This window comes from the organism of the source record quoted next, unplaced genomic scaffold (assembly GCF_019419815.1).
Source record: "Pyrus x bretschneideri cultivar Hongxiangsu unplaced genomic scaffold, Pyrus_bretschneideri_v1 Contig2, whole genome shotgun sequence".
NCBI classification, from domain to species: Eukaryota; Viridiplantae; Streptophyta; class Magnoliopsida; order Rosales; family Rosaceae; genus Pyrus; species Pyrus x bretschneideri.
This window is the reverse complement of record NW_025999501.1, coordinates 2,316,389-2,328,979: the sequence shown is the minus strand read 5'-3', so window position 1 is coordinate 2,328,979 and position 12,591 is coordinate 2,316,389. Positions and strand designations below refer to the sequence as shown.

At 39.3% G+C, this 12,591-nt stretch overlaps 2 protein-coding genes across 3 annotated transcripts; both read right to left on the bottom strand.

The window, feature by feature from the left end:
* Positions 1-557: 557 nt before the first annotated feature.
* On the bottom strand, positions 558-2,984 carry LOC103959053. Of its 2 annotated transcripts, none has more exons than XM_009371390.3 (2): positions 1,593-2,984; positions 558-893 (listed from the first exon to the last, which is right to left on the bottom strand). In XM_009371390.3, the coding sequence occupies exon 1, from the start codon at positions 2,779-2,781 to the stop codon at positions 1,612-1,614; it is 1,170 nt and encodes a 389-aa protein (XP_009369665.1). In that variant the 5' UTR covers positions 2,782-2,984; the 3' UTR covers positions 558-893; positions 1,593-1,611. The 2 variants fall into 2 exon arrangements, with proteins under 2 accessions (XP_009369665.1, XP_048438866.1); XM_048582909.1 differs by lacking the exon at positions 558-893 and having other exon boundaries at positions 1,484-2,702; positions 2,834-2,970.
* A 7,419-nt stretch (positions 2,985-10,403) lies between these two features.
* LOC103959052 (F-box protein AUF2) lies at positions 10,404-11,619 on the bottom strand. The gene has a single exon (XM_009371389.3). The coding sequence runs from the start codon at positions 11,527-11,529 to the stop codon at positions 10,558-10,560; it is 972 nt and encodes a 323-aa protein (XP_009369664.2). The 5' UTR covers positions 11,530-11,619; the 3' UTR covers positions 10,404-10,557.
* Between the last annotated feature and the right edge of the window lie 972 nt (positions 11,620-12,591).

Here is a 12,591-nt window from a genome sequence, read left to right as displayed (position 1 = left end):
GGGTAATTTTCGGTTCATTTGATCCTTAAGTTTAGATAAAAAAGTTCAAAAAAAAAAAACATGCCGGCCAAGCAAAGCTAGCCCAAGTCTAAAGTTTGCGAAAAATAATGGAGAAAGCACATCTATGTTTGTTGACCTATTTTTTTATCTTATGCATCATTGAGAATTTAAGACATGTGGGGTGAAGTGAACATGGATGGAGAAGTTGAGTTTTTAAAGTTGTGGGAGGTGAGAGGTGGATGATGTCACCCTCTCGTTAACACAATGATTCTTCCTATATCACTACCATTCACAAACACAACGTAAACATGATTTATACCCTAATATTGAACTTTTATAAAATAATGAGACAGGTGAAACCGTGAAAGTTGAACGAAACAGTGACAAGGATTTGAACTTGGGTGCGTAGGAGGAGCACATCCGCTTTAGATAACATCGACACTATATGTTTATTTTACACCGAAATGTTCAAGTTATAGAAACAGTTTGAATTGTTATGATGGTCTATGAGCTTAAAGAGGAGATTTGACTTTGAAATGGTAAAGATGGATACCATATTGGTAAAAAGTAAAGCAATTAGGACTCTTAACTAAAAGTTGAGTTTCACATGTCCTTATATTGGTATCAGAAAAGGAACAACCGAAAACCCCCTCTTCAGAGGGCTGCCTTATTCGGTTATACACGGGAGGGAATCGAACTCATGACCTATCTTAATCCTAGTTCATTATCCTACCCTCCCTCACTGCTTGGGCTAACCCCAAGGGGTTAAAAATTGGGCCCTTTCTTTGGCATCCCTTACCACTTTTCATTTTGAGGTACAGAAATATATAAGCTTTGACATTCATTCCCAAGTGTCAAACAGAGTTTTCTGTGGCCCTGCAATATGGTATTACCTGAGGAATTAACAGCAGCATTAGGTACACCTATAACTACAATCAAGTCAATTTTTCCATAGAAGCGCAAATGAGGCAAACGACAGACCCAAATGGTTCTAAATAGAGACATGCGCTTAACCCCAAATCATCTCCTATCAACGTCATAGGAGTGAAATTCAATATTCACTCTCAGATAGATGAACCCAATGAAACTACCTGTATCTGGTTAGAGATCATAATGTTAAACAAAAAGTTTGTAGACTGCAATGCAATAAAGAGTTAATACCTAGCCATCTGGGAAACCAATTTATTTGTCACGATCACTAATATACAACCAAGGAAGACCAAAGTAGGAACATATGCAACCGTAAGAGTCAAACACACAGCAGAAACTGATAACCTTAGTTCAAGATACTGGTAACCTAAAGCCTAAAAGAGCACTAAGCATAACTTTCGAGCAGCAAATATCATTACTTGTCCGATGATCACTCCTTTATATTGCATTCAAATTTTAAAGAATTTCAGAAATGCGGGTCATCCTTCTATCGCATTCGAAGTTCAAAAATTTAATAAATGAAGCAGGTATAACACATCGACAATAACATGAATTGAAAAGTAACAATTTTCTTAGAAAGACCGACAGAAACATGAATTGAAAAGTAACAATTTTCTTAGAAAGACCGACAGAAAGAAACAGAAGTACACAAAAGAAAATACCTCAGTAACAATCAGGAGATCATGATTTCCCTTCATGCACTCTTCCTTCAAGTTCATTTGCATAAGGAATAACATATAACTCAGCAAACTTCTGTTTAGAGTATTTGCAGATTGTGATCAAATTATGTTTTTTACCAAGTAGTTTTTTCTTTTCGAGGATCTCCATAACTCGTAAACGTGGTTTCAGCCTGTGCTCGACACTATAAATAAGCAATTCTGGGCGATTAACTATAAACGAGATATCAAACTTGCCAGTGCTGAGTAGCAATTCTGTAACCTCCTTAATCTTGTTCTCAGATACCGCAAACACCTGAGGTACCCTCCTAAAAACCGCCGAGATATCATCTTCTGAAAGCCCCAAACTCTTGAAAAGCTTCACCTTCCGTTCCCATGTATCCACAGTCAGCGAAGTCATGATCCGAATTGCTGATAGGAACCTCTTGGACTTCATATCAAAACCCATCTCGTCAACCCTTTTAACAACTTCCACAATACTCTCCGGCTTATGCACAAAAAACCTTGGAAACTGAAAAATGTATTTGATAATTTGTGGCGATTTTATACCATAACTCTGTAAGACCTCAACATTGGACATCATTGTCTTCTCCAAGTCATATTTAAGAAACCACCCGGGCAACTTTAAAGCCTTGAGCACACGAGCATTCGATCCGAGAATCTTCTTCAGCACCAACAGAGCAGGGGCAAGCCTATTATCGGCACTTCGCCACAGAATCCAGGGGTCAGAGGACACAATATCAACAATGTCGGAATCCGAAAAGCCCAAGTCCTGGAAGACCTTGAATTTGGGTTTGAGGACAGTGTCAAGATTGGAAGTTAGAATCCTGGGGACCCTTTTAATCACATCTTCCATATGGGTCTTCGAGAAGCCGCTTTCTCTGAGAAACGAAATCACCGAACTAGAATCTGCAGGGCTTTTCAGAAAAGCGATTGTTGATGCGGCTTTCAAAGCGGCTTCTGGGGAAAACTGATGCTGGGTGATTAAGTATTCAGATACAGATATTTTGGATTTTGATTTCGGCTTTTCGAGTCGGGAGGAAGAGTAGAACAAGAGTGAGATTGAGTGGCAGAGAGGGGGTTTGTGTAGCTCAACTGAGGTTAGTGAGAGTAAGATTAGCTTTTTGTTAATCTGGGTTATCATATTTTGGGGGATTTTAGAAGTGATTTGCATATGAAATACGGAGAAGTTGGAATTGAAATATAAACTTGCCTGGGATTCGTACCAAGTGGTGATGCCAAGAAGTATGCTCTGTGTCCCTGGCCAACTCCCGCTTGTTAGGGTTTCGTTCTTCCTGTATAAATTTGGCCCATACTCTTCGTGTTCCTAAACCCTAAATCCTGATTTTTGTAATCTTTTTCTACTCCAACTTACTTTCTTTACTTATATTGATTTTTATTAAAGAATTAATATCTCTTTAAACCCAATTTTATTACCTAAATTCTTATTTCAAACCTAATTCAAAATGTAAAGTTATGTTTACACTCATTCTTTTATAAAATAACATCTCTAATTGAATATATTTTTTTTTCAAAAAGGTGTCCTTTGCATTTCCATGGCCGTTTTTTTTTTTTTTTTCCCTCTGCTACCAAACCCAAACATTTGTTTTTTTTTTTTTTCTTTATGCTAATGCGCATAAGCAATAAATCAAACAATTGATCCATTTCATTTAACAATAAGTAAGCAAATTTATAATCTAAGAACATTGGTAAGCAGTTTTCTTTGAAATTTTTCCATTTACGAGGCTTGCTGTGTTTCTGGCCAAGTTCGAGTCAGCTGATGCTGACGAATAAATAATGTCTTTCGTAAACTGTCCACCTATCTCATAGCTAATACTTTGTGACGACACATTCATTTGCTAAAGTAAAGATGAACTCTGTCATCCCATATACTTCGTCAGTAGTAATCATACTACTGTTGTAATACATAAAAGTAGTAATTTTAAAATGTTAGCAACAATTTAGGTCGTGGTCCAATGTTAAGGTGTAAAGATTATTAAGGTCCTTGCAATGTCTGCAAGTCTGCAAGTCCTTGCAATGTGCTGCATTGTGTTATAGGTAAACTAAAAATTCTTGTATAAGTCGAAAAATTGAAAGAACAATTTTGCATTTTTCCAATCATCACAAAGTAGTATAGTTTCCTTTTATATTGCGTTTTCATCTCGAAAAGAATCTCAAAGAAAGAAAAAAATCTCATGAGCAGATGCCACCCGCTAGTTAGTGGTTAAGGTTGATGAGGTTGGGCAATCTTTATCTGCACCAATAATCAAGTTATATGTCTTTGCAATATTAATCAAAAGTTCTTGCAATGGTGTTTTGGTGCACAGATAGACACCGACAAGGAAAAACAAATATAATTTAATATAAAAAGTATGAAATTTGGCTCAAAGGAGAAACAAATGAACAAAATATTCATAAATTGAGTCATACCTTAGTTGAAGGATTTAAAACTTCAAAATCACCATCCATCAATAGAAAAGCTTGTTTTTCTCTGTCAGAGCTATTAGGGTTTTAGCCGGAATGAACGTATGATAAACAAAAGGTGATGCAAGGGTTTAGTTATAGTGTGTGGGTTTGATAAATATGAGTTTTATTATTAATTTTATTTTGTACTTAATAGTAATTACACAATAGGCTAAAATAGATAATTAACATTTAAAATTTAAGTTGAGTGTAAAAAAAGTTACATGGATTTAAATATTTTTTTTTTTTATAGATTATACATGCTAGTAAAAAAATAGAAGTAAGGCTAGACTAAAAAGAAAACTAATGAAAAAATGCTTCAAATATTTGCATTTTAATAAAAAAATCGTTTAACTCTAATTTTATTTAATAATAAGAACAAAAGAATAAAAAGTCAAAAAAAAAAAAAAAAAAACATAAAAAACATATACCATCATCCCGGCCTCCCTCCCCCCACCCACTCGCATCGCCTGCACCGTTTCCCCAACCCTTGCGAAGAAATTTGGTTTTAATATTTTCCCATGAAACATATAAAATTATGAAATTAATGAAACTATTGGTTGGAAAGGAAGAGGACTCAGACGAGACCAAGGTGGAGATGGGAGCAGATAGACGAACACCATTACAAAAAATCATCCAGTCTAGGGATAGGCAACGGTTATGGCCGGTTATTTAGTTATAACCATTTATGTTCATATCCGCATAAACGTTTACATGTTGGGTAATTGCATAAATGGTTATACTTGTACCCATAACCGTGCACCTATTTAACCATAACCGTTTACCCATTTAACCATAAGCGTTTATAAACTGAAAGTTTCAATTTGTGAAGGTTTGGGCGTATGTCAAAGAGGGCATCATGGCTTGGACTTATGCTTCAAGAAAACTCATGACTCATCTGTAATCGAAAAATTTAGGGTTTTTAATTTTTTTTTTTAATTTTACATATATTAAATTAAATGGGTAAATGGATACACATTATAATCGCAGTTAATACTCATAACCGATAGATACATGTGATAACCATGGGTAATACCCATAAGCGCCCATTTAAATTTCACGGATAAACAGTTATACTCATAACCGTTTGTTCATCTAAACGGTTACTCATAACCGTAACCGTAAACTTTAAGTAGGTGGGTAATTGCAGTTACCTAAACCAATGGGTATTTTGCCCATCCCTAATCTAATCCTCTTGCTGTAAAGCACCGCAGGGAAGAAGGATGAGAGAATTTAGGGATGTGAAACAGTGAGAAATATGGTTGGTGTCTTGTTTTGTTCATGACCGCAAGATATAATTTCAGCATCTAAGATTAATTGATCTTGAGGATCAGCAGAAAACTGATCCAGAGAGGATCCTTGTCTCCCTCCAGACTCTTTTTTCTCCCGTTGTTAGTTATCATTAATAGAATTTTTTTTTTTTTTTTTTTTTTTTTTGCTTAGAATAAGAAAAAAAACTTCAAATTGAATTATTATTTATGAAACTAAATAAAAAACTAGACACTCTTTATGAAACATGACAATGAACTAAGCACTATTTATGAAAGTGACTAATAACTAAGACTATTTATGAAATTGGACCTAGAAAGAGTCACTATTTATGAAACTAGACCCAATAACTAAGTACTATTTATGAAATATGACCAATAACTAGGTACTATTTATGAAAGTGAACCAAGAACTATGCATTATTTATGAAAGTGGACCAAGAACTAAGGCATTATTTATGAAAGTGGACCAAGAACTAATGTAATATTGTTCAATTTCATAAATAGTGTTTAGTTTTAACAATGTCTGTGATGGACACATCGGTCTCGCGCGTCAGATTTGTTTTTTAACCTTTTTATATTAAAATAGTCTTTTTTTCATTAAAATTTTAATTCTTTTTTCATTTTTATTAAAATTTAAGAGTTTTTCATTAATATTTAATTCTTTTCATTAAATTTATAGTATGATTTTTGGTTAAAATAAACTTAGCTCAAGCCCTTTTCATGAAAGATCCCTTTATTATTTGCTATAGTTGGTTTTGGTATAGAGCAAATGGCGCGGTCATATGATGTTTACACTGTTAGGACTCTGGTTTATTAGGTAGTGAGGGGTTTATCTTATGGTAATATGGTGCTTTGAATTGTTAAAATGTTGGCTTTATTCAACGGTCTGAATAAAGTTATAGTATGATTTTTGGTTAAAATAAACTTAGCCCAAGCCCTTTTCATTAATGCTCCCTTTATTATTTGCTATGGTTGGTTTTCGTATAGTGCAAATGGCGCGGTCATGTGATGTTTATGACTCTGCTTTATTAGGTAGTTAGGGGTTTATCTGATGGTAATATGGTCCTTTGAATTGTTAAAATGTTGGCTTCATCTAATGATCTGAGAATGGTGATGTCGTTTAAGCATCCACACTCTTACCCTAGGGTTGTATAAGTACCAACTTTCACGATTTGAGAAAGTATGAATGAAATCAAAATGTTTTAGTCTTTTACTTTTTCCTCTTTCTTTTTTCGATTTTCTTCCTCATCGATTGGTCCCTATCAGTTGGTATCTAGAGCTAGGTGTTTCTTCTATGGGCAAGAGCAAGGCCTCCGTGGTAGTGGGCGACGTCACGGAGGCTGACTTGGAGTTGGAAAACCAACAACACCAAATTCTTGGGCAACTTAATGGATTTCATGATTTTGTCTCCCTGTTAGCCACTCGTCAGGAAACTTTTTAGTCTCATCTGACGGACATCCAAGATTCCTCGGCAAACATTAGCCTCGCTCAATCCCATTTGATGGAGGAACTCCGTTTGTCCGGTTCGTCGCCACCGCTGCACACCTAGGTTTCCTAAATTCTGATCGGCTCCCTCTAGATTCCGATTGGACCGATGGCCATTCCACAATCCTTCCTCTTGCATGGGGCTCTTAGTTTTCGAGATTTTCACCCATACCTTACTCCCTGCCATCAGTTACAAGCTACTAGCAGGCGTCACCGCAACTCTCGATATCCACCACCACCCTTCACCCCCACCCACCACCCACATCGTTTCATCTTAATTAGCTACCTCCCACATCCACATGTCCTAAATACATGAAAATCAAGTTACCCCAATTTTTCAGTGACGATCCATATAAATGGTTGATGTTGGCATAGGAATATTTAGACTACCATAGGGTTAACACTAACAATTGAGTCACTATTGCCGATCTTCATTTTATGGACGGTGCGGTTTTGTGGTTTCAGTGGTACAAGTTGCATGTTGGGTCTGCGTTATAGGCCACTTTCACAAAATGTCTTCTACAACGATTTGCGTCAGGTGACCAATTGAACTTCAACATGTATTTCTCTCATGTTTACCAAAATTGACCTCTCAAGGTCTACATTAACGACTTCATTTGCTTGTCTTGCCGGGCCCAGGGTTAGAGTGATGCACAACTCTTAAGGGTGTTTCTTAGTGGGCTTAGGATGGAACTCCAGGATGATGTTTTAGCCCAAAGCCCTCGTTTATTGACTCGTGCCATTGAACTTGCACGCATCTATGATCATAAATAGCAACGTCGACGAAGCACTTTTTGCCTTTACCCTCCTCATCCTTCTAAAACTTCCCTTTCACAATTGTCGCACATCGCTCCTATTCCTCATTCTAAGTTGGCTCGAGCACCCCTGCGCCTATTTTCGGCAGAGATCTGTGAGCGTCGTTCTCGAGGCCAATGCCTATATTGCCCAGAGAAATACTTTTCTGGCCATACTTGTGTGACCTCTCTTCTGTTATTATTAATGCGACATCAGTCTCTGAAGTTGCCTCTGACCTGACTCTTGATGATTTCCTATGGGCACCGAACTAGCCCTTGGTAAACGAGATCGTCTCAATCACTCTCAACGCTCTGACCTTTCCCAAACGCACGTAAGGACGTGCTATGCGCCTTGTTGGTTACATTGACACCTTACTTATTTAGGTATTTTTGGATTTCGGCACTGACCACAATTTTCTCAACCCCTTTGTAGCGATTCATCTTAGCCTCTGCATTAATCGTTCCTTCGTTAAACCGGTGGCTGTGGTTAATGGTTGTCTCTACTATAGGGGTATAAGTTTTCTTCTGATACCTTCTATCGGTAATGGGCTGTGATTTGGTTCTCGAGGCCGATTGGTTAGAAACCTTGGGTTTCATTAGATGGCACTTCAAAAACAAGGCAATGGAGCTCTAAATTGAGGGCCATAATTATTGCTTGGTGTGACTCCAATCATCTGATCCTCCTTCCACCTTGTCTTCCACAACTTCCGCCTCTTCCCTGTTGGATATTAACTCCCTGCTACATTTATGGTCATACCTTTTGGACTTTGCATGGCCATTCCACATTTCAGGCACGAATTAATGAACTCCATCTTCAAGCCATTTTTACGTAAGTTTGTCCCGATTTTTTTCGATGATATACTCATCTTCAGCCCAGATTTACCTACCCATCTTAATCATTTGACATTTGTCTTTGATGTTCTGCGAGCGAATGAATTAAAGGTAAAGGCGTCTAAATGCTCATTTGGACAACCCACTGTGGCGTACCTTGGTCATATAATTTTTGCAGAGGGTGTCATCGTTGATTCTCAGAAAAGCGCAATGTATCATGGAGTGGCCTCAACTGTGTACACTCAAAGCCTTACGTGGATTCTTGGGTCTAGCCGACTATAATTGGAAATTTGTGCGTAACTTTGGTCTTCTCGCTCGACCTTTAGTTGATCTTCTGAAAATGGATAACTTCAAACGAACTCCAGCAGCGACCTAAGCATTTGTGGCTCCTAAGCAGGTTCTCTCTTTTACCTCTGTCTTGGCCCTTCCAGACTTTTCTAAGCCATTTACATTGCAGTGTGATGCCTCCAACATGGGCATTGGTGCTGGGCCTTCTCAAGACCATCATCCAATCGCCTTCTTGAGCAAGTCACTATTCTACAAACATAAGACTCTATCCATTTATGGTAAAGAAATGATGGCCATCGCCTTTGCTATCCAGAAATGGCGACCCTACCTACTCGGGCATCCTTCAAGATTCTTACGGACCACCAAACCTTGAAACATTTTCTCAATCATCGCATCTCCACGCCTACTCAACAAAAATGGCTTCTTAAATTGTCCGGCTATAATTATACTCTTGAGTACCGTCCAAGTTCCGCGAATGCCGTAGCTGATGCTTTGTCAAGGCAACATGAATGTTTGAAGAGGAGTCCTAGAATTGACTGATAATATAGGTCCCGACCACTGACCACTTGAGACAAAAGATCTCTTCAAATTGGAAAGTATGAATGAAATCAAAATGTTTTTCTTTTACCTTTTCCTCTTTCTTCTTTCGATTTGCCTCCTTACTGATTGGTCCCTGTCATACACCAATGGCAAAGGAGACGAACAAGGTCGTTGATGCTAAGCATGGAAGGGAGGAAGGTGCAACAAGAGCCGTCAGTGGGAAGAAAGGACAACATTTCTGGAGATATTCAAGTTCGACGGTGGTGTACTAGGCGAGAGGTGCAAGTGGAGTTGTCGACGAGAAGGAAAGAGGCACAAAGGTACCTAGTGCAACAACACGCGCCATTTTTACTCGGTGGTGGTGATTTAGTGGCAATGGGCTCGAAATTGTAGGGTTCATGGGCAATGTTCATCCACGGAAACAGACTATCCCGTCCTGCACTCCCATCTTGACAAAGCCATAAAACCCAAGATCAAGGTTATGGCTTTTCGAAATCTCTGACATTGCCGAAATTACATGCCATGATCCCTGGAGTTTTTATGGCGAAGCACCCATCGTTGGATTGCCCTTTCTCTTCTGGTGTTGAGGAGATTTTTCGGTTCTAAGAAATTGATGTTTTATGGGTGGTATCTCAGACATGATGTGGTGAAGATTTTGATGTCCATTTTTGAGTTTCTAAAGAGTTTGGGTATAAGCTCTAAATCGCATTTCCAAAATTATGTTCCACTTTCGGAGATTTGTTCTGTTTAAGAAGGAAAAGATTATGGAATTTGTTAAAAGGGTTGATGAGATTAGGTGTGGTAGGAACTCCGGAAGCTACATATATATAATTCAGGCCATGAGTCGGATGAAAGTGGAGACCTGGGAACAGAAGATGAAGACTTTCCGGTGTTTGGGGTTTTCGGATAATGACAATGTGTACGCAAACTAACCTAACTCACGTCTCCTGCAAGCGATCATCGTTCAAATGTTACTCATTGTCAAATAAATTTGGTTTGACAATAAAACTAGCTAATAAATTCTATTGAAACTGGAAATAATATGTCAAATAGAGCGTCAGCGACGTAATTTTGTTATGAGTGAATTATCTCGTTGTAATAGCAGCTCCGTTAATAGTTCGGAATTTAACAACAAAAAAACAGGGTTTCATTCCCTCATAATATTTAGCAGGTACAAAGTCAGAAAATCATGGCAACACGAAATACAGAGAGAATGTACAAAAAACAAGTGAAGTAAAAGCAAATACATTTTTACCATTTACCATTTACCATGGTTAACTAAAAAGAGTTCATTTCCAGTAAATAACTCTTGGCCTTGAGCAGCTCCACTACAACCTCCCCGTACATCCCATCATTCCCAAACGCCTCCATCGCCAAATCCCCATCCTCCACGTCATCCCCCAAACTCGGCCTCACCACAACAAGTGTGGCCCCCTCCACCCATACCCGGCCCTTCAGCTCCACCCTCGCTACGTGCCTCATCCTCATCCTCACGCTCGGCACCTTGCTCCTCCCTCTATCCCATCCCTCTTCCTCCTCCACCTCCTCCGCCTCCCCACACGCGTCCTCCCTCCTGCACTCTCTCAGCCCCTCCTTCCTCATCACCACCGTGCCTTCTCCTTCTCTGTCCCTCAGAACCAGCGATTCCAGCCCTCTCTGCTCCCTCACCACCTCCTTCAGCAGGTAGTGCCTCGCCGACGCCGCGATCAGCGCGCTAATCGTCCACACCACCCTCACCTTCAGACCTCCGGCGAAGTCCGCTTCCTCTCCGGCCACAGGATTGTCCCCGCTGGCGACGACGGATCGGAACCCTAGGATCACGCACGTCTTCAGAGTTTTCCCGAATTCAGCTCGCCATTTCAGCACCGTCCCCTTCTCTAACCGGAGATCGCCCGACGGGAGCTCGATCGAGAGGCTTCGGACGCGGTGGAAGGAGCGGAGGATCTGGGCGGGGGAATTCTGAGAGCGGGTCTGGGTGGGGTCGGGCTTGGCCGAGACTAGGTCCTGGAGCGATTTGAGGATGGATTTGAGGAAGGCGACGAGGAGGTGCGAAACGTCGTCGCTTTCCGAGTCGCAGTCTGAATCGGAGGATATGACGCGGTCGACGGTTAGGATGAGCGAGTCTGTGTGGGGGACGAGCGAGTTGAATCGCTTGGAAACGGCGCGGCAGCGGATGAGGGTCTTGATGTCGGAGACCGAGTCGAAGATCTGGAGGATGAGCGAGTCGGGGAGGCGATCGAAACCGTCCATTGGAACGATCAGAGAGTCGTCGTTCGGATGGGCTCTCAGCTCAGAGAGACAGAGTCTAGTGGGTTTTGCTCGATTTGGGAGAAATGAGAAGCGACCGCGTTGTTTTTGGACGAAATCGAGCGTGGGGAGAGCCCATTTGACCAATTTGATGGGTGGTATGGAGGGCCCCACGCAATATGCTTAACGCCGGCTCCGGTTTTCGTTGGAGATATTATTTTTTTCCTTAACGTGTAACTTTATAAAGAGAAACCTCGATTACAGCTGAAAATTTCTCATTGGCATTAGGGCCCCAAACACAGGCATCATCTTTCTTGCTCAGGTAAAGGCAAAGGAATAGCACAAATTTTATGAACAACACAGGTATCCTTCTCAGGGATTACCTGGAAAAGTTCTGACTATGGGTCTGAAACACGATATTTTTGCACTCTCTCTATTGATTTCTTGAATCAAATTCTTAATTTTCCCACCCTAGATAAAGTTTTTACTTTCCTCACCGCATGTTTCGGTTTAACTTTTAAATTAAATCTTTGGAATTCAGCGGATCCTTCCAGAAAACTATATTATGAATGTCGAGGTATTTACCAATTGTAGTTTTATTTCGGATATGTAAAATGTTAACTATTTCATTTCTCAGCACACTAGCAGTATTGTTTGAACTTCCACATAAGTATTTTTTGAGATCACCGACTCAATTTTGACAAATCATTTGATTCAGAAGTTAAAAATCCATTATTACCTAATGTGTTACCAAGCTATATGAAAAGATAAAGGGTTTTTTTATATGCACCTCACATAAATATGTATTATTAAATCATTCATGTATCCCCTAAAAATTTAAAAGAAATTGAATACACAAATTATTTACTAATATGAACCCTAACTCTAAATTGGTTGTCTAAACCTGAACCCTAAAATCCTAAAACTCCTAATTGACTAACACCCCCAAATTGATAGAAACGTAAACCCTAAAAATTAAAAAAATGTTACGGATTCGTAACCAGACATACTTCATTATGGATTTTGTAAGAACTACAACATTTTTTTGTTATCAAAATCTATAAC